The 21,354-nt window shown below is 41.0% G+C and overlaps 2 protein-coding genes across 2 annotated transcripts; one reads left to right on the top strand and one right to left on the bottom strand.

The window, feature by feature from the left end:
* Window positions 1-2,431: 2,431 nt before the first annotated feature.
* Window positions 2,432-10,097, bottom strand: LOC135555389 (phosphatidylcholine transfer protein-like). The gene is made up of 5 exons (XM_064987766.1): window positions 10,004-10,097; window positions 7,733-7,850; window positions 6,271-6,348; window positions 5,690-5,861; window positions 2,432-3,335 (listed from the first exon to the last, which is right to left on the bottom strand). The coding sequence occupies exons 1-5, from the start codon at window positions 10,009-10,011 to the stop codon at window positions 3,190-3,192; spliced, it is 522 nt and encodes a 173-aa protein (XP_064843838.1). The 5' UTR covers window positions 10,012-10,097; the 3' UTR covers window positions 2,432-3,189.
* Window positions 10,098-11,776: 1,679 nt separating this feature from the next.
* On the top strand, window positions 11,777-16,299 carry LOC135555388 (transmembrane protein 100-like). The gene is made up of 2 exons (XM_064987765.1): window positions 11,777-11,939; window positions 13,118-16,299. The coding sequence occupies exon 2, from the start codon at window positions 13,219-13,221 to the stop codon at window positions 13,648-13,650; it is 432 nt and encodes a 143-aa protein (XP_064843837.1). The 5' UTR covers window positions 11,777-11,939; window positions 13,118-13,218; the 3' UTR covers window positions 13,651-16,299.
* The last annotated feature ends 5,055 nt before the right edge of the window (window positions 16,300-21,354 follow it).

Raw genomic sequence — 21,354 nt, 5'->3', positions numbered from 1 at the left:
GTCACAAGAGCATTTTTGAGGTCGAGCACTGATGTTGGGCGATTAGGCCTGGCTCACAGTCGGTATTCCAATTCATCCCAAAGGTGTTCGGTGGGGTTGAGGTCAGGGCTCTGTGCAAGCCAGTCAAGTTCTTCCATACCGATCTCAACAAACCATTTCTGTATGGACCTCACTTTGCGCACAGGGGCCATTGTCATGCTGAAACAGGAAAGCACCTTCCCCAAACTGTTGCCACAAAGTTGATTGCACAAAATCGTCTAGAATGTAATTGTATGCTGTAGAGTTAATATTTCCCTTCACTGAAACTAAGGGGCCGAGCCCGAACCATGAAAAATAGCCCCAGACCATTATTCCTCCTCCACTAAACTTTACAGTTGGCACTATGCATCGGGGCAGGTAGCGTTCTCCTGGCATCCGCCAAACACAGATTCGTCCATCAGATTGCCATATGGTGAAGTGTGATTCATCACTCCAGAGAACGTGTTTCCACTGATCCAGAGTCCAATTGCGGTGAGCTTCACACCACTCCAGCCAACGCTTGGCATTGCGCATGGTAATCTTAGGCTTGTGTGCGGCTGCTCAGCCATGGAAACCCATTTCATGAAGCTCCTGACAAACAGTTATTGTTCTGACGTTGCTTCTAGAGGCAGTTTGGAACTGGGTAGTGAGTGTTGCAAACGAGGACAGACGATTTTTACCCACTATGCGTTTCAGCACTCTGTGGTCCTGTTCTGTGAGCTTGTGTGGCCTACCACTTTGCGACTGAGACGTTGTTGCTCCTAGATGTTTCCACTTCACAATAACAGCACTTACAGTTGACCGGGGCAGCTCTAGCAGGGCAGAAATTTGACGAACACTTCTCGGAAAGGTGGCATCCTATGACTGTGTCAGGTTGAAAGTCACTGAGCTCTTCAGTAAGGCCATTCTACTGCCAATGTTTGTCTATGGAGATTGCATGGCAGCGTGCTCGATTTTATACACCTGTCAGCAACGGGTGTGGCTGAAATTGCCAAATCCACTCATTTGAAGGGGTGTCCACATACTTTTGTATATATAGTGTATATCATTATTTTATATTAAATACATCAAATGTATATATATATTTATTTTATTTGACCATGCTATTTAATCAAGTGTATGCCCAATTTATTTAAGGAAAATTGTCCCTTACATATTGTTCAATAAGTCTTTCCAAATGTGTGGGTGCATTAAAAAAACTACATGGAGATTTAAAATCCAATCTGAACAATACATGGGCTCAAACATCTATAAATGTGTAGTTCATTCAAAAGACATTTGAGGATGCATGCTCCACAGCTCATATAGGCTGTGATCACAGAATGACATTCTTTGTGTGGGTCTAATCAAGACCAATATGTAATGTAATGAAATCATGTTGCTGTGACATGTTGAGGAGGTAGGAAAATGACCAAATGGTATTACCTTCAGATTATGTAGCCACAACGTTGTGAGATGGTAATGTCTAGTCATGACCAATAATTACAAATCCATTACGTTGGGGTTGGTCGTGGTTACGCAACGTGTTTGCAGTTCATGCTGCACATTTCATTTTAGACTGGGGTGACATTTTGTTCTATGGTTATCTATAACTCTGCTGTGTGATTAATTATTGACGCCTTGTCAAAGTTACAGGCGCTCTGCCTTTAGAAGCCAGAACCTTCAGTATTTTGGGCCCTTTAGTTTTTTTTTTACCTTTATCGAACTAGGCAAGTCAGTTAAGTACAAATTCTTATTTTCAATGACGGCCTAGGAACAGTGGGTAAACTGCCTTGTTCAGGGGCAGAACGACAGATTTGACCTCGTTAGCTCGGGGATTCGATCTTGCAGCCTTTCGGTTACTAGTCCACTTTCTCACAACCTACAGTAGGCCTATGAGAATAACATCGCTTACTTACAACTAAGCTCCTATACCACCTATGTAGCCAGACAAATTCTATAGGACTCATCACCATCACGGTTCATGAGGTTCGGTTTTTCCGGCCTCGCGGATTCTATGCTGTCGACGAATTTTAAGAAATAACTTGCAAAGTAGGCATAGACTGCTAAACGTAGGCTAGGCTCTCCCTTTTTCAGATATCAAGAAATACCCTGTCAATTTATCTTCAATATAACTAGTATTTACAAAACACATCAGGACTTCCGGTGAGAGAATTAAATTAACAGATACAATGTATCAAATTTGAAAGGTCAAGTAAAGTATATCAACTTCATCACGCAAGATCAGGGCCGCGCGGCGTGAACATAATTTTTTTACCGCAAGGGGGAGCGCGAACCACAGGAACAGTTCATTTCATTGGTCAACGCCAAAAGGTGGAAAATACACTTTTTTAAATATTGTGTTCGATTAAGGTGATAGTCCTGTTTTGAAAAGCGTCTACAGGTTTCAGTCAAATAATGCATGATGCAGTGCTTCATCTCAGCCGTCATTTTATTGATATGTATTAGATAGTAATACACACTGTATCATCTCCACAGAACTGGACCCCTAATTGCAACCACACAAGGATAAAGAGGTATAGGCCTAGCTCTCGAAGATTCAACATATGAATAATTAACTTAAACTATTTCATTATCGTGTTTTTGTCAATTTCAAGTATCACAACAAATCAGTGCAGGCAACTTAATGATAGGAAAAAAATATATTTTTTAAATGTACATTCAAAATGTCCATTAGGGAAATACATATAATTACAGCACTGCATTTCTTCCTATAGACATTAAGGTTTGGAAGTTGATTTGATTTCAGTGCTTAATCACAAGTGCAAAAATGCATATTATTCATTGACTGAACATTCATACATGAAAAAATGTAGGATTTAAAAAACAACAACATACATTTGACCATAATAAACAGGAAAATAAAAAAAGCCATTGTCGTCAAAGAAACAGTACTTGTTAAAACAGGGGGTAGATCACTACAGATCTCATCCAAGCCCTTACTGTGGGCAAGCCCAAAATGCAACATTTACATAGGAGTAGGAATTCAGTACCAGATAACTTCAATTGAAATTGATTTTTTTATACAACTAAAATACAGTACATGCCCCAGTCAGTACCACATCCAGCTGCAGATTACACCACCACCACTTTCACCTATTGACTTCGTAATAAGTCTCCAACCATACCCCAAACACCCACAATGGCCCTCAGACACCATAAGTGTAGACTTTATTGAACGATGGGTTGAAAAATACAATCCTTGTGGCTTTGATGCGACTTCCCACAAAGGGCGTTCATTTCTTGTTCTTCTGGCAGTAGTTTGAGTAATTGCCACAGGCCTTCTGCATGTCTGTAAGGAAGGCAGGCACTCCGCTCTGTTGAAACACAGGGAATAGCTGCCTTTGTCAATGAACTTCATGGATAGACTAGCAGAGTAGACACACCCAAATGGGGCAACCATTGGCATCCTAACACAAAACATCTGCTTGAGATTAACAGCGTGAATAAAGCCTTCCAATTGAGATAACAGGGCATGCTTTGGGGCATTCATAACTGGCAAGTACATATCAATGAGTAAACAAACCATTTTCTTAATTCTATAGTACTCCTTTATTGTTACTCTACTATGAATGTCAGCCATCCCACCAACAGAAAAAGATCAGCTGCAGGGTTCTACCTGGAACCAAAAGGGTTCTACCAGGAATCAAAAAGGGTTCTTCAAAGGGTTCTGCTATGGAAACAGCCAAAGAACCCTATTAGGTTTTTAGATAGCACTCAGGTCTGAACTCACCTTGGCTGCCCAGTTAACAAGCCAGGTTGGAGTATTACCACCAGGGTTATCAAAGTAATTCATTAAAACTGAAAGAAAATAATGCAAATGTAAATGTCTGTCAATAAAAAGCAAGTGACTTCACAGTTATGTTTCCAAGGGTATGGAAGTCGGCCATAATAACGGCCATCTTTAAATCAGGCGACCCTGCTGACGTGAGTAACTACAGGCCCATTAGTATACTACCTGTGGTGTCAAAGGTTGTTGAAAAGTGTGTAGCAGAACAACTGATTGCCCACCTCAACAACAGCCCCTTCACATTACACTCCATGCAGTTTGGCTTCAGAGCGAAACACTCCACAGAAACGGCCAACTGCTTTCTTCTGGAAAATGTGAAGTCCAAGATGGACAAAGGGGGTGCTGTTGGGGCTGTGTTTCTGGACCTAAGAAAGGCTTTTGATACTGTTAACCATGAGATTCTCATCACAAAATTGTCAAAGTTCAACTTTTCCCTGATGCCTTGAGATGGATGAAATCATACCTTGAAGGCAGAACTCATTGTGTCAGAGTGAGCAATGAGCTGTCGCCCTATCGTAGCTATGATGTGGGCGTGCCCCAAGGGTCAATACTGGGGCCCCTCCTGTTCAGCCTGTACATTAATGATCTGCCTTCTGTCTGTACTGGGTCTGAAGTTCAAATGTATGCAGATGATACAGTGATATATGTGCATGCAAAGAGCAAACAACAAGCTGCACAAGAACTCACTACTGTAATGGTCCAGGTTACAAAGTGGCTCAGTGGCTCGTGTTTGCATCTCAATGTGAAAAAAACTGTTTGCATGTTCTTCACAAAAAGGGCAACAGATGCTACTGAGCCAGATGTCTATGTGTCAGGGGAGAAGCTCCAGGTGGTATCCGATTTTAAGTACCTTGTCATCATACTTGATTCCAACCTCTCTTTTAAAAAGCATGTGAAAAAGGTAATTCAAATAACTAAATTCAACCTAGCTAATTTCCGATTTATATGAAATTGTTTGACTACAGAGGTAGCAAAACTCTACTTCTACTCTATGATACTGCCCCACTTAACATACTGCTTGACTAGTTGGGCCCAAGCTTGCTGTACAACATTAAAACCTATTCAGTCTGTCTACAAACAGGCTCTCAAAGTGCTTGATAGGAAGCCCAATAGCCACCATCATTGTCACATCCTTAGAAAGCATGAGCTCTTGAGTTGGGAAAATCTTGTGCAATACACTGACGCATGTCTTGTATTCAAGATCCTTAATGGCCTGGCTCCCCCTCCACTCAATATTTTTGTTAAACAGAAAACCCAGACATATGGCAGCAGATCCACAAGGTCTGCCATGAGAGGTGACTGTATAGTTCCCCTAAGGAAAAGCACCTTTAGTAAATCTGAGCTTCCCATGTCTGGAATACACTGCCATCAGACACACATAACTGCACCACATATCACACTTTCACAAAATGCTTGAAGACATGGCTAAAGGTCAATCAGATTTGTGAACATGGTCCCTAGCTGTGTGTTGCCGCTTTCCATGTTGTCTGTTGTCTGTAGCTTGTGAGGTGTGGAAACACTTTGTTGCTTTTATGAATTTTGTCTTGCTGCTTTTTGCTCTGTCTGTATGCTACGTCTTGCTTGTCCTATGTTGCTATGTCTTGCTTGTTCTATGTTCCTATTGTCTATATTGTAATTGTTTTTAATAACCTGCCCAGGGACTGCGGTTGAAAATTAGCCGGCTGGCTAAAACCGTCACTTTTACTGAAACGTTGATTAATGTGCACTGTCCCTGTAAAAATAAAAATAAACTCAAACCCAAACAGACAGATCCACAACAGATTCAAGTTCAAAACTGAACAGTTTCCCCTATGGACATTTAAAATGGTACTACAGGGATGTGTTCTGATTGGATCTGGTGTACTCTAGAGTGAGCAGTACCTTTAGTGCCACAGGCACCATCACTCTCCATGGCCACAGTCTGCTTGTAGTCATTCACTTGCTGCATCCCACTCTTCTCTGGTAACAGGGACTGTGGGGAGCTCTTAGCCAGGACCACCCAGATCTTCCTGCTGTCCACGTCAACGTCCCTCCGCTCCCTGACGTACACATACTGAGGTTTACACTGTTAAAGAAGCCTGGTAGAGATAATATGGTCTAATGTGGTCCACACCCTGTGACTGAATTAGTTACTCCTTGAGAAAATATACTGTCCCGTGTTGTCACCTAAAGAACAATACATTTCTCACGTTACTCTTAATACTATAAACCATACTTGTTTTCACTTCACCATGTCGGACCCATTGTAAATGTGAAAAGGAGGAAAGAGGAAAGCAAGATTGAGACATTGTGGGTGGGTGAATACATAGAACAGGATTATGTGATATTGTATATGGAGTATGTATTTATTTATTTTTTTAAGTTTAAAAAAATCACAAGCCTATTTTTCTTTTACTGAGAAACATGATGACCTGATATCTACACTTATTATTTATTTGGACATTTTACTTCATTAAGGATACGTCTCTGTTTGACAGAGGAAAAGGGTATTTCACCTCCCAGTAGATTGCTGAACGACCATCATAGTCCTTCTCATGCAGCTTTGCAAAAAACACACACAAAACAAAGCAGTGCTTACATCATGAAACATCAGTCATCTATTATACTATAATGTCATACTATTCATTACATGATTAAATCATACATCTTCTAGAACACTGGCTGCACTTAAGGGGGAAAAAAAGGTTCTATCTAGAACCAAAAGGGGTTATTCGAATAACCCCCTTTGATACTAGGTAGAACCCTTTTGGGTTCCATGTAGAACCCCTTCCATAGAGGGTTCTACATAGAACCCCACAAAGTTCTACCTGGGACCAAAAAGGGTTCTCATATGGGGACAACCGCAGAACCCTTTTGGAACCCTTTTTTCTAAGTGTACAGCGCACATCAAGATACACTCACATGTGCAAGCAAAGACACCAACAGCACGTTCAGAATACAGCATCTATCCAATCTATTGAAATGGCAATTTTATTCAACAGCAAAAAGCTTGACGGCAGTCAGGAGCTGAAGCCAAGGATGTGTTTCCAATAAAAAGCTCACTCTACCCTCTCACGCAACAAGTCTCTGGGAGAGGCAAATGTGTTACTTCAGTTAGTTATCATTTCCAGGATATCCAGAACCCTGTTGTCTCTTCTTGAAAAAGGACAACAGTACAGTATTTGGAAATCCCAAAACAAGTTATGGCCAATGATTTAGGCCTACCTTGTTAAGATGGAACCTGTTGGTAATTTCTCAGTGGGTCGACAAAACAAAAAACTACATTTTCAAGATACAAGCCCTTGAAAGAACATCTTCAAGTTCCCTTGTTTGTTCACACAGTCTAGGCTTATTTAAACATTTGATTAAGCACATTAATACACAAAGGACACAACAACATTAGCCCATGACTATACCAGAGTGCTAAGTACCCAACTACAACATCAATAGCTACAGTCTATGGCTAAATTCAGGTGGACAGACATGTTACCTGTTGGATACTTTGGGGAGGCAAGAGAGAACAAAAGATGAGAAAAGTTATTAACTGCCAAACGGGCCCTGTGCTCTTGTTGCGATCCTCATGAAAACTGAGATAAAAGGGATTCTTGGTTATGATTGGTTTGATTGGGATATAAAACAGGAGTGAATGGAAAAGGACAATGGAAAGGTGATGGTTTCAACTATTTTATGGAGCTCATATTTTAGATAATTAAGTAAGAGTTAAAGGGGCTATACATATGAACAATAACACATGCATAAGTAAGCACCATATAAAACAAGCATTAATATGCAATGCCATGTAATCAATACTCAACCAAACTGACAGAATTGAGTTGCTTATGAATGTGTTATGAGTCTTATAAATGGCCCTTATTAGGGGTTGAGTGCGACAAGAGGTTTGAATGGAAGAAGGTCGATCTAGGGAGAGTTTGCGTAACCCTTTACCTTTGACATATCCATCCCATTGTTTCCGATAGGGCAAGTCCATGTAGACATCAGCACACAGTTCTGGAGTGCAGGTGGCGAGCACTCCCAAGACTTTGTACTCATAAAGTCCAGTTTCCTGCGAACAGCATATGAAAGAAGTTCTCTCTTCCAAATATATACCACACCGACAATGTAACTAATCCCATACCACAGGGCTCTGATTATTGCCAGTTGAAGAAACATGCAACCCTCAAAAATGTGCTGGATTTGCACAGGATATTATTTCTCCAGAAACTTGAGCTGGGGATAGAGTTAGGCAGGGGGTTAATAAAAAACAAACATGCATTCTGTGAAAAGGTACTGTCTGAGCATGCGTAAAGTTCTAGACTACAATTTGGCACACCATACCCAACAGACGCAGCACAAAATGCAATATTTGGCATATTTCTGAGGGTGCCATTCATCCCACTATCTCTAGCCTACAACACCATCATTAAGTTTGCTGACGACACAAGAATGGTAGGCCTGATCACCGACAACGATGAGACAGCCTATAGGGAGGAGGTCAGAGACCTGGCAGTGTGATGACAGGATAACAACCTCTCCCTCAACGTGATCAAGACAAAGGAGATGATTGTGGACTACAGGAAAAGGAGGGCCGAGCACGCCCCCATTCTTATCGACAGGGCTGTATTAGAGCAGGTTGAGAGCTTCAAGTTCCTTGGTGTCCACATCACCAACGAACTGTCATGGTCCAAACACACCAAGACAGTCGTGAAGAGGGCATGACAACACCTACTCCCCCTCAGAAGACTGAAAAGATTTGGCATGGGTCCTCAGATCCTCAAAAAGTCCTACAGTTGCACCATTGAGAGCATCCTGACTGGTTGCATCACCGCCTGGCAACTGCTCAACCTCCGAGTGCAAGGCACTACAGAGGGTAGTCCGTACGGCCCAGTGCATCACTGAGGCCAAGCTTCCTGACATCCAGGACCTCTATACCGCCTGGCGGTATCAGAGGAAGGCCAGGCGGTATCAGAGGAAGGCCCTCAAAATTGCCAAAGACTCCAGCCACCCTATTAATAGACTGTCAAAAAGTTAGGTCCAAAGGGCTTCTAAACAGCTTCTACCCCCAAGCCATAAGACTCCTGAACAGCTAACCAAATGGCTACCCAGACTATTTGCACTGATCCCCTCATCCCCCCACATTTTTACGCTGCTGCTACTCTCTGTTTATTATCTATGTACAGTCACTTCACCTCTACCTACATGTACATATTACCTCAACTAACCTGTGCCCCTGCACGTTGACTTTGTACCGGTACCCCCTGTGTACAGCCTCGTCACTGTGATTGTTGCTCATTAATTATTTGCTATTTTCTTAATTAGTATTTCTTTATTGTTTACTTCAGTTTATTTAGTAAATACTTTCTTAACACTTGTTTTTTTCTTAAAACTGCATTGTTGGTTAAGGACTTGTAGGTAAGCATTTCACCCTAAGGTCCACATACACCTGTTGTATTCGGCACGTGACAAATAACATTTGATGATTTGATTTGTATTTTTCTTTTAACCCTAGCATAAAAATTGAATCCTTGTACCTGTGTGGGCAAATATAGTCAAAATGTTTGCCTTTGGGGTAAGTTGAGAAAATTAAAGTGTTTTCTTTCCAGGCATAATGCAAGGCATTATCGCTGGGATATGAGGTAACAGGGCCTGGCCTATGTTGAAAAAAAATTAGGTAAAGTGTTTTTTAGGTGTTAAGCCTTGTTAAAATATGCTTAAATTACTGAAATACAAAAAAGCGATCGTAATTGTGTTGAATTGCGGAGGTAAGTTGTGCCAAAGGCCACTTTTTTTGGACAAGCTACAGTATGCTTTCAAAACTAATGTTTACATTAATTCTGAAAGGCTCAACTTACCCCACTCTCCCCTAGCCTACTCAATTATCAATATGACTTTAAAACACTTTAGTTGATGATAACGACTTCCGCATTTTGCCAGTGGGCCTGTTGCTCGAGTCTAACGCAGGCTACTCACAAAATCTTCTATGCTATTTCATGTAAATGTCATTTTCGAGGTGAAAATAATACAACGTATGAAACGTGAAAATAGTCTACGTGCGAGCACATCCAACAGATCGATGCCAGTGCGTCATTCAATCACGCCAATCGGCATAATCACAATGAATAAACTATTGCTTCGCCAACTAACGACGCTAACCGCCGATAAGCTAACACAGCAGTTTTCACTTTCTATTCCTGTCTCAGAACATTAACTTAAATGTACCTTGTCATACAGCCGGTAGATTTTGACACCCATAGTCTCTGTGAAAAACTCCCATCCCCCCTCCAACTGAGGTTTATCTAACTCCTTCCATGCCTCCAGAAATTCCTCATCTGTAAAGTGCAGCGACATGTTTTCAAACTGTGCTCTGACATTTGATCATGTGATCTATGACTCCGTGGAGAGCTTCAGACGCCGTGCGTGCGCTGAAGTGCGTCAGTCGTTCCAGTGATATACTTAGAATCACTATCTATTTATTTTTGTGATTGAAATTGTATTTTGTATTTAAACTGTGTGTGTGTGTGTGTGTGTGTGTGTGTGTGTGTGTGTGTGTGTGTGTGTGTGTGTGTGTGTGTGTGTGTGTGTGTGTGTGTGTGTGTGTGTGTGTGTGTGTGTGTGTGTGTGTGTGTGTGTGGTTAATTACTATCTGCACTGTAATGTTTTTGGAATGCTCCTTTGTCTATCCCACCTCCAAATTGAAGTGCCATCCAAGGAAAAATGTCATTTGGAAGCACTGACCATCTCCAATTACAATAGAGAGGAAACATAATCTGTAATGCTTTGTGTCCTGCTGGTGCGCTGTCTCAGTTGCTTGTTGATGATTATTCTGCGGTTAACCACTCCCATTCCATTCAGAAATCCCAAAACTGTAGTCTATTTCAAATATAGGATAAGCTACATCTGGTGATTATAATAAAATATATCAATGCCTTTAGGAACTTCCAGAGGTAGAACCGTGGATCTGTGGTTTAGCATCCTTTGCACTCCTCAGGCAATTTCAGCATTTACATATGCCACTGATTGAAGGTAGGCCCAAATGATAATCACTCTAAAATATGTCACTCCATAAGTGCCTCTGAGGGATAGTTTAGAGATATGTCATATTACTAAAATCCGTTTTCCAGCCGGACAGTATATGGTCTAGCTAAGGGTTGTGGAAGAGCCATGATTTCCCATTGCCACTGTCTCTTTTTGGGAAGGGATTTACTGCAGGAAGGAAAGGACAAGACAACACCCCGTATCACATTACTATGTATCAGATCTGTCTTGGGGAACACTTGTGTTACAAGCAGTAGGCATATCCCATCCACAGGCCCTGGTGGCTGCCATTGGATCACAGGCATAGCATGTGTGTGACAGCATGACTTTCCAGACACATAGGTCCTATGAACCATGGTCCCAGTTTGATAGACCATATGTCAATCATCTTAGAGAGTCCCTTGTTTTAATTAAAAATAACCAAACACGAAGATATGTGCATGGATATTATTGTAGGCTCAAGTGTGTGTGTTTGTATGTTGTATGTGTTTGTATGTTTGTGTGTGTGTATATTTGTTTGTAATGATGTGATAATATTGTAATATGTGAACTGCTATAACTCATCTTCGTATTAGCCAACATCTGCTTCAAAGGCCTAATGCGCAGTTCTAGGCTATATAAATGTGTCTGGACATCCCAACAGCTGTGCTTCATGTTGGCCCTGCCTTAGTCAGAAGAGGTTAAAAGGTCCCCCCTCCTCTGAAGCCAAGATAATAATAAAAACATGTGGCCCGCTTTTGGTTCACCCCACCCCCATAGCCACCGATATTCTACAAACGTGCTTGCAATGCAAGAAGATGGCAGTCAAACAGTCGTTTTCTTACACAGGAGGAAACGCACCGGGGACATCCGATGAATGGGAGTCAAATTCCAACACAGCGTTTACGGTGCGAGCTGTAGACTGGCTGAGCGAAGTGGAGAGTGAAGCTGTGTTCTGGACCTACACATTGAATCTGGTTTATAATTGAATGTACACAAAGACGGAGGGGAGTCCCACTTGTGTCGGCTTTTGAAAGTATACGGAGTTACTGGAATACAAATGCGTATTACAGTCCATGTTTTATTCATCGATGGGCAAAAACACATTTTAAACGGTGCGGGCATGGAAAATGCGTGCAAGGTAAGTTTAAACACTTCGTTAGACACTTATCGAACATGCTGATTTTTTTCTTCATCACACAATATTCACTGTGTGTTTATCGGAAGTTGGCCCACGCGTAAAACTCGATCTCTCCAACTCAAACACTTTTCCTCATACATGATATGTTACCTTTTATGTAATCATTACAATAACTTGAAATAACGTGTTTATATATGGTAGGTAGACTATGCATGTGGCACAGCTAAGGCTACAATATTTTCCATTACTAATTTTCTAGACACATTGAAATTCAATTCAAACATAACACCCCTTATAGCAAAACCGCATGATTTTACATGTGTAAAATCACATAATTTCACATTAAATTGTACTTGTGAAATCATGTGAAAATTTGTTTTTGTAACATTTCACATATGTAGTTTCATGTTATCTGTCACATGTTGCTTTACTTGTTGTTGCATGTTATCACATTAACTTCACATACTATCACATGTGATCACATGAAAACATGTGTTTTTGGAACACTTCACATGTTCACATGTGAAATGAATGTATTTTTTCTATCAGGGACCTCATCAACAAAGGTTACTATAATAAAGGACTAGGCCTATTACAATAAATAGGCTATAAGTTAAATATATTCCATATAGAATATCAATTGCAAAAGATGTACAATTTTGCACTAGGCCTATTAAAGTAATACATTTCTAAGATGCTATGACATGGACTAATGTTTTATAACAAGCATCTTGAATTACATGTTTTATTATATTTTCTAAGTTTGCGGACATGGAGAAAGAATGACTGCTTGTGAAACTGCTGATGATTTTGAGGCTGCTCGGATTACACAGAGTAGTTTGTAATGCCATCTCCCACGCTCTCCAGGGAATGTGACAGCTTGTGCAAGGTTGAGTGGTTCTGCGTCATTCAGCCAATTTCTGACTTTGTTGGGCCAGAGGCTAGCATTGTGCAAGGAGGTTGCCTGGAGTTACTAAGTGTCAAATGAAGGCTCATGTCTTAAGCTGTCAACAATTCCGACTGAGGCCATGTGCATGCACATAATAGCTACTTAAATTATTGTTTAGGCCTATTTTTTCATGTCCAATGAGGCTAAAATTGGGCAACATGTTGAGGAACATATGGATTTTGACACTCCCTTCAGTATGACATAACAAATTATATTTTTCTTCACATAGTTTGGGACACGCTGACAGAACAACCTCAGGATATAACAAGTGAAGACCCATCTGTGGTTAAAGTGAGGATCCATCTGTGGTTGGAAAGAAGCAAAACTTTGATGCTGGATCCTGCGATGCCAGAGGAACCCAGTAAAGACACCATGACAGTGGCAGCAGCCCCAGAAAGAGCTGTCGTGGAGAAGGCCAACATCAATGACCACACTCCGACTGTGACTATAGTAGCTATCCCTTTGGTCACTGAAATCCAACTGAATGCGGCCACAGGTGGTGCAGAACTCTCCTGCTATCGCTGCACAGTGCCATTTGGTGTGGTCATTCTCATTGCCGGTATCGTGGTCACTTCTGTGGCCTACAGCTTCAACTCACATGGGTCCACCATCTCCTACTTTGGGCTGGTGCTACTATCTGTTGGACTGGTGCTATTGGCGCTAAGTGCGGTATGTTGGAAGATGAGACTTGAGAGAAAGAAGGAGAGGCGGAGGGAAAGCCAAACTGCTCTGGTCGCAAACCAGAGGAGCATCTTTGCATGAAGGGAAAGACTGATCATCAGGAGAAAAATAAGTCTGTGATATGTTCGGGTGTGAGAGGAAACAGAGGTAGTGATTAATTTGAAAGCGGAGTGGAGACAGCTGTATCCAGATGTTTTCATGACTGACCAACGTCTATGTGGTGGGTCGTTGCCCTGCAAAGCTTTGACCTCAGACTATCTCTAGGCTAAGCAAGTCAAAACGTCTTAGCTTTCATGAAGTTGTTGGGTTTTTAATCTGTCAAACAGACTGGTCACATCTGGGAAGCTGGGCAGACAGCCAAACTGAATGTATCAAAATTAAGACAAATTACCACTATACAAAGCAATGGAGAGGATGTTTCCCATTAATCTACTGTTGCATCTGGTGTCTTAGATTTACTGGGAGGGATAGTGGTCTGAAAGGAGGGGGACATGGGAAAATCCAGAACAATGAATCATGCTTCATTTACCATGTTTTAGGCATAACATCTCTCATAAAATCTGATTGTTCCTTTTCATTTCACACAGAATTATGTTAAATTACCCGACATGGGAATATGGTACTTACAGTGAGGGGGAAAAGTATTTGATCCCCTGCTGATTTTGTATGTTTCCCCACTGACAAAGAAATGATCAGTCTATAATTTTAATGGTAGGTTTATTTGAACTGTGAGAGACAGAATAACAACAAAAAAATCCAGAAAATTGCATGTCAAAAATGTAATAAATTGATTTGCATTTCAATGAGTGAAATAAGTATTTGACCCCTCTGCTAAACATGACTTAGTACTTGGTGGCAAAACCCTTGTTGGCAATCACAGAGGTCAGAGGTTTCTTGTAGTTGGCCACCAGGTTTGCACACATCTCAGGAGGGATTTTGTCCCACTCCTCTTTGCAGATCTTCTCCAAGTCATTAAGGTTTTGAGGCTAACGTTTGGCAACTTGAACCGCTCCACAGATTTTCTATGGGATTAAGGTCTGGAGACTGGCTAGGCCACTCCAGGACCTTAATGTGCTTCTTTTTGAGCCACTCCTTTGTTGCCTTGGCCGTGTGTTTTGGGTCATTGTCATGCTGGAATACCCATCCACGATCCATTTTCAATGCCCTGGCTGAGGGAAGGAGCTTCTCACCCAAGATTTGACGTTACATGACCCCATCCATCGTTGCTTTGATGCGGTGAAGTTGTCCTGTCCCCTAAAGCATAATGTTTCCACCTCCGTGTTTGACGGTGGGGATGGTGTTCTTGGGGTCATAGGCAGCATTCCTCCTCCTCCAAACACGGCGAGTTGAGTTGATGCCAACAAGCTCCATTTTGGTCTCATCTGACCACAACACTTTCACCCAGTTGTCCTCTGAATCATTCAGATGTTCATTGGCAAACTTCAGACGGGCATGTATATGTGCTTTCTTGAGCAGGGGGACCTTGCGGGCGCTGCAGGATTTCAGTCCTTCACGGCGTAGTGTGTTTCCAATTGTTTTCTTGGTGACTATGGTCCCAGCTGCCTTGAGATTATTGACAAGATCCTCCCGTGTAGTTCTGGGCTGATTCCTCACCGTTATCATGATCATTGCTTGCATGATCTATCATGATCTTGCATGGAGCCCCAGGCCGAGGGAGATCGACAGTTCTTTTGTTTCTTCCATTTGCGAATAATTGCACCAACTTTTGTCACCTTCTCACCAAGCTGCTTGGCGATGGTCTTGTAGCCCATTCCAGCCTTGTGTAGGTCTACAATCTTGTCCCTGACACCATTGGAGAGCTCTTTGGTCTTGGCCATGTTGGAGAGTTTGGAATCTGATTGATTGCTTCTGTGGACAGGTGTCTTTTATACAGGTACCAAACTGAGATTAGTAGCACTCCCTTTAAGAGGGTGCTCCTAATCTCAGCTCGTTACCTGTATAAAAGACACCTGGGAGACAGAAATCTTTCTGATTGAGAGGGGTCAAATACTTATTTCCCTTATTAAAATGCTAATCAATTTCTAACATTTTTGACATGCGTTTTTCTGGATTTTTTTGTTGTTATTCTGTCCCTCATGGTTCAAATAAACCCACCATTAAAATTATAGACGGATCATTTCTTTGTCAGTGGGGAAACGTACAAAATTAGCAGGGGATCAAATACTTTTCCCCCTGACTGTACATGTTAATATGTAATGATATATATTGGAATTATGGGGACACAAAAACGTGTTGTTTTTGTTTGATGTTTATCATCGTATTCTCTGAAACAAGTCGAGCTCAGAGATAAAGTAAATTAGATGTCACACAGTAATTATTGATAGTACCTAGGATGTACCTATTATGTTATAGGTAGTATTGCATTATGAGGGAATATGATTATTGACTAAATGTAACTTACATCGAATTAACCTTTATTAAGTATTCCCTGTAAGCACTTTGTTCCACACCATGACTAACATGGTGTTCTATGTAACTATGACGACAAGATTCTTTGGAATTACTAGCATCTTGCCACAGTCTTGTTGTCACTACAGTACCTGCCAATGTCAGTAAATGTATTTCATATGTTGAGCGATATGAAATGTTCTAGTATTTTATTTCACTTTAATATAATCATTTTTATGTATGACTTCTCTGTTAACAGTACATCGATTGTTAATAGGTTATAGTGAGGTTTAATAAACTCTCATCCATATTTAAACATTTCATTTGTGTCCGTTTTCATGATCCAAAGGTTCACTATGTATTTATTCTGAAGAGAACAGCTGATATATAGGGGAGAAGTCGAAGTGTTCCATGAGACAGTCTGGCTCATATCAGCTATTAGCTTGACATATCAAATTAAATGATCTTTCTGTTTAACACAACCACACATGGTCTATTTCAGCTTTGGGGGTTTTTAATGACTGAAATGACATAATAGAATGTCTCTCACTTAATGTATTTGTCAAAGAAGAAAGAGTAGGGCATAACTGCTAAAAGCAGATAAGTGGTGTGACTTGAACATTCAATAGTGAATTGAAGGAAGTGTGTCTTTCTCTCCTGACGTACACCACTAAGTCCAACTCCTTATCCTGGGGTTCCATTGTGTATTCAACCTCATGCACTTGTTCTGCCCTTTGTTGATTGTTTAAACTGCTTTGAGGGAAGGTTTGCCTAGGATTACATTTCATTCATCTGCAGTGAATGAAATGTGTTCGTGATAAGGATAATAAATATTGTTTATGTATTATTTAAATAAGTTACAGTATTAAAATATACTTAATATGTTTTCTAATATTACAATGTATTAACTATTTGTTATTGTTTTGTACCTCTGTCAGGATCAAATTATGTAGCTGCCAAAGGTGACATCACTGTCTGCTTTGACAGCTGAGAAATCACTTCCACTGTTTCTTCCACTATATAGTAAAGTCCAAATAATCTGCATAACAGTGCTCAGTTGGCCAACAGAATCAATACTTCACTCTACCTTCCAATACATACATTCCCAAAGGTCAAAGGAAGTTGAACTCTCCTGTTTGACTTGGTTTAAAATAGCACAGATGCGGAGGTATATTTATAGGCAGCATTTGCGTTGCTATGTGTCCCTGTGACACCAGACACTACAACTAAATGGTTTGCTTGCGTCAGAGGAGCACCTACAACACACTTTGTCACTTTTGAGGGTGAACCTTACCCCACGCATAGGGAAGCTCACATATAGGGGGAGAATGGAGTCATTCAGACACCTGACTCTGAGACCAAATGTGTCCCTTTTCCGCACGAAAGGTTGCCAGCAGCTTGGGCTAAGAAGCAGTGAAGTTGGAAAAAAGGGGTGATCTGATATGGGATTTAACAGGTGCTCTCCACTACCGTACCCTCTTTCTGAATTTGGTGTACGTCACTTTTCTTTGTTCCAGGGACTGCCAAGCAGATAATTATGTTTATGAATAAGACAAAAGTGAGATTGGATCAAATTATTTGAATTGAATCGAAGAAGCCCATAATGGCTAGCTGTTACAAGCCAGAATGGGATGAGCACAATTAAAAGTAATGAGGCCAACATTACAGGGATCCTTTTCAGTCAGTTACCTCCAATCAATTACTTGATAAAAAAAACAGAGAAGCATGACTTAACCATAAACAGCTTGAAATAATCAAAATATGTGGTACCAGAGGAGCAAAGGGCTTATTTGTTAGAGCTTCTATTTCAAATGACATCCAATCAATGACCTTGGTTGACCTGGAAATAAGGTCAATGTTTTAGAAATATTATTTTCATCGTTGCTTGTGAGCTCACCCTGTTATCATTAGGCTGTTAGGGCTGTTGATGTAAAAGAAGACAAATTCTCACATTTTGTGTCTGCACACAAATAAGACTGCCCATGTGCTTGTACAGTCCAGCCCAAATGGAAAAAAAGCTAACCATATCCTAATAATTGTGGATTGTTCACTTGAAAACAGTGTTACAAATATTCACTTCAAGAGATACGTTGCTGTTATGATATTAGAACTGGGTTTCTGATCAATGTGAAACTGTCATTTGAAGTATTCTGTGGTCAGAGCTTCTCATATGTCCAAACCATTGTAAATTCATTTTGAGGTGACTTTTAAGTTGTTCTACAGGGGCTGGTGGGTTAAATAGATGGAGAGTGACTGTTTAGTTGCTCTACAAGGGCTGGTGGGTTAAATAGATGGAGAGTGACTGTTTAGTTGCTCTACAAGGGCTGGTGGGTTAATTAAAGAGATGGAGAGTGACTGTTTAATTGCTTTACACGGGTCTGTTGGTTAAAGGGCTGGGGAGTGACTGTTTAGTTGCTCTACAAGGGCCGGAGGGTTAAAGAGCTGGAGAGTGCGTCAGCCACCTTTCCCCTGGCGGATTGGCCCATGTCACTACTTCCTCTGTAAACTCACCCCACCTGACACTCAGTGACCATGGGCACAGGCCAGCTGATGCAGGAAACAATAGGCAGCTAGCCTGCTTATCAGAAACAACCCTCCCATTTCTTGAACGTGAGCAGTTCTTTGATGGTTGTGTCAGTGGATACAACAAAAGTGGAACCTTGGCAATCAGGAGAGAGTTTTGATTAGATTGTTGCAGCAGTCGCTTGTAAGAATGCTTGCCTTCCCAAATGTTCACTGTCAGAAATATTTGCTCACTTGGCGTTTCAAATTTTTAAGCTTGTGCCTCTGCTGAATTTCAACATTGGCCCATGTTTTTGATAACTGAAAGAGCAACCACTGAAACTGCTAAATTCCATGTATTGGTTCAGCCCTTCAAAAAAGTTCCAATCTATATTTCAAGCGCCTCATCAAGCAATGTTTTCTTCCTGCTCCCTTTGAAAGGTACTAAGTGCACACCCTCCAAGATAAATAAATGGCTTATCAAAAAGTATTTCAAGGCAATAGCTAACCCCAATTTTGGTGGTAGTTACCTTAAACAAATTATTATTGTGATAGCTGGGAGAGGATATGTCACGATCTTTATAATGAGTGGACCAAGATACAGGGTGGTATGGTTCCATCCTCTTGATTAGGTAGTGAAACTAGTGAAAACAAGAAGACGCAAAATGAAACATGACGCTCAGGTAGTGCTCGCAGACAACTATACATAGACAAGATCCCACAAAACACAAAGGGGAATGGCTGTCTAAATATGATCCCCAATCAGAGACAACGATAAACAGCTGCCTCTGATTGGGAACCATACCAGGCCAACATAGAAATATAAATCACCTAGATTACCCACCCTAGTCACACCCCGACCTAACCAACATAGAGAATAAAAAGCTTTCTATGGTCAGGGCGTGACAGGGTAAACATAATAACTTTTTATTGGAAGAAATCCAGACTACATCCATTATCCAAGAAGCACATTTTAAAGATTTAAAAATCTCTTAAAAGGAACAGAAAAGCCACTATGGCATTCACAACAGTTATTTCACTGGCACTGCCCAAGACTGTCTTTTCTTTCATGCTGTGCCAACAGCTCTCAAAGAGGTGTCTGAAGTGCTGCCTGCCCGCTGCCTCTGGAGTCCTAACCCATGGCATGTCCTCATTCCCATGCACACTGGAGGTAAAGCCCTTCCTGACAAACTCAACAACTCTGAGGGATAGAGGATGCACTGGATCGCCATGAAATCTCAGTTCAACCCAAACTTTCCCACTGTTGTTTAAAAAAAACTTAAGCACTGCTTTTTAAAGCCTTTTTAAAACTGTAAAGTTCTTCACCCTCTTGTATCTGGCAGTTTAACTTGAGTTTTGAATCTTGATTCAACTTGACATGAACAACTCTCAGCAGAGTAAAATAAGTCTGAACAGCAAACAACGCAAGATCAATAGACACTGTGACGTTATTGAGTCTGGACATTGTGTAGAACCTTGGAAGGGTGGTGGGTCAGGGCCTCTAGAAACAATTATTTTTGTTTTGTATTATTTCCCTAAATTCTTATTCAGACTACAGGGCTCTCTTCAGCCATAACAAAAGGCCATCTTGACTGATACAATCTTGACGATTGAAGCAGCTGCAGCTCCCCCAATGCCCAACAACGACCAACTGTTGAACTAGCACATTCATCTTCTAATCGATTGTGCTGTGTAGTATTTTACCTCTTGTCTCCTTGTAGCCAGCCACCCTTCTGTCTCTCTCCCCACAGACTTCCTAATTCAACCAAGGAGTGCACTGCTAACAGGGGTTTCCCTTTGTTTCTCTTCCCTCATCAAGACCTCTCTCAAACATAGTGAGCCTCAACCAGCTGCCTGCTGGAAAAGGGTGAAAATGATTCCCATCATGCAACAAAGACGGAAGGACGTCAAAAACGGCACAAAGGGAAACCACAAAAGTGACATCCTATCGTGACTGTATTGTTGACTCCGTCAAGCATGAAGATACATTTAATCCATTTGTCTGAAAAGAGGAATGAGAACAGACATGGTCAGAGTTTGGTTTCACTGTGATACATAATACAGGATAGTTGGCAGAATTCCTGTTGAACCATGGTTTACAATACATTGCAAAAAAACGAGAGAGATAAGTAGTATGAACAAGGCAGTGATGGATATGTTATTCATGGTCAATATGTTGGCTCAATGTTGATCTTGAAAGAAGTTCTCACCCTGAAACAATCTAATCCTCGTACCCTTGTTGGAACAACAGAGGAACAATCACTCCTGTCATGGTGTAAAAGACCAACAGGGCTGTTTCATGTCAATCTCTGACACCAACAGGAAAAAAGCGACTTCCACAGTGTTTACCAACTCTGCCTCAGGAAATCTGTTTGTAATCTGCAAGTTCTCCTTTGAAACCAGGGATTGGGGAACAGCTGTAATTGAAGAGTTATCTATTAATCAGTGTTTATTTTTTGCACTTCCACCTTAATTTGTGTGTATGTGTGTGTGTGTGCGTGTGTGTGTGTGTGTGTTTTGGAGCTGAGGGTGGTGTGGAGGGGATACCTACCTCTCTCTCTCTCTTTCTCTCTTTCTCTCTGTTGTTGTTCAGTACCTGTCACACGTGCGTGTGTGCATGCATGTATGCAAATGCTCATTACAGAAGTATTTGAGAAAAATACACAATACAGATTAAAACTGCATCCCCTCATTGATCAAATAATAGACAATATGCCAAAGTGCATGTGCTGCAAAAGGATATATATTTTTAAATCACAAAACAGTGCATAAAAACTCAATGATTAATATGTCTCCTTTGTCTAGAATATCAGTTTACTGTAAAGAAACAATGTGGACAGTGAGTTAATGCTGGAAGACCTCAAGTGCAATTGG

Source organism: Oncorhynchus masou, chromosome 15 (assembly GCF_036934945.1).
Source record: "Oncorhynchus masou masou isolate Uvic2021 chromosome 15, UVic_Omas_1.1, whole genome shotgun sequence".
NCBI lineage: Eukaryota > Metazoa > Chordata > Actinopteri > Salmoniformes > Salmonidae > Oncorhynchus > Oncorhynchus masou.
Note: the sequence above shows the minus strand (reverse complement) of the source record. Positions and strands in the feature narration are given on the sequence as shown.

Excerpts from the sequence above, each read along its gene's own strand:
- LOC135555388 (XM_064987765.1), top strand. The coding sequence starts at position 13,219 with ATGCTGGATCCTGCGATGCCAGAGGAACCCAGTAAAGACACCATGACA.
- LOC135555389 (XM_064987766.1), bottom strand. Across the intron at positions 6,349-7,732 it reads ATGGGATGGATATGTCAAAG|CTGCATGAGAAGGACTATGA; the intron begins GTAAAGGGTTAC and ends TTTTTTGCAAAG. Across the intron at positions 3,336-5,689 it reads TGGTGCCTGTGGCACTAAAG|AGCGGAGTGCCTGCCTTCCT; the intron begins GTACTGCTCACT and ends GTGTTTCAACAG.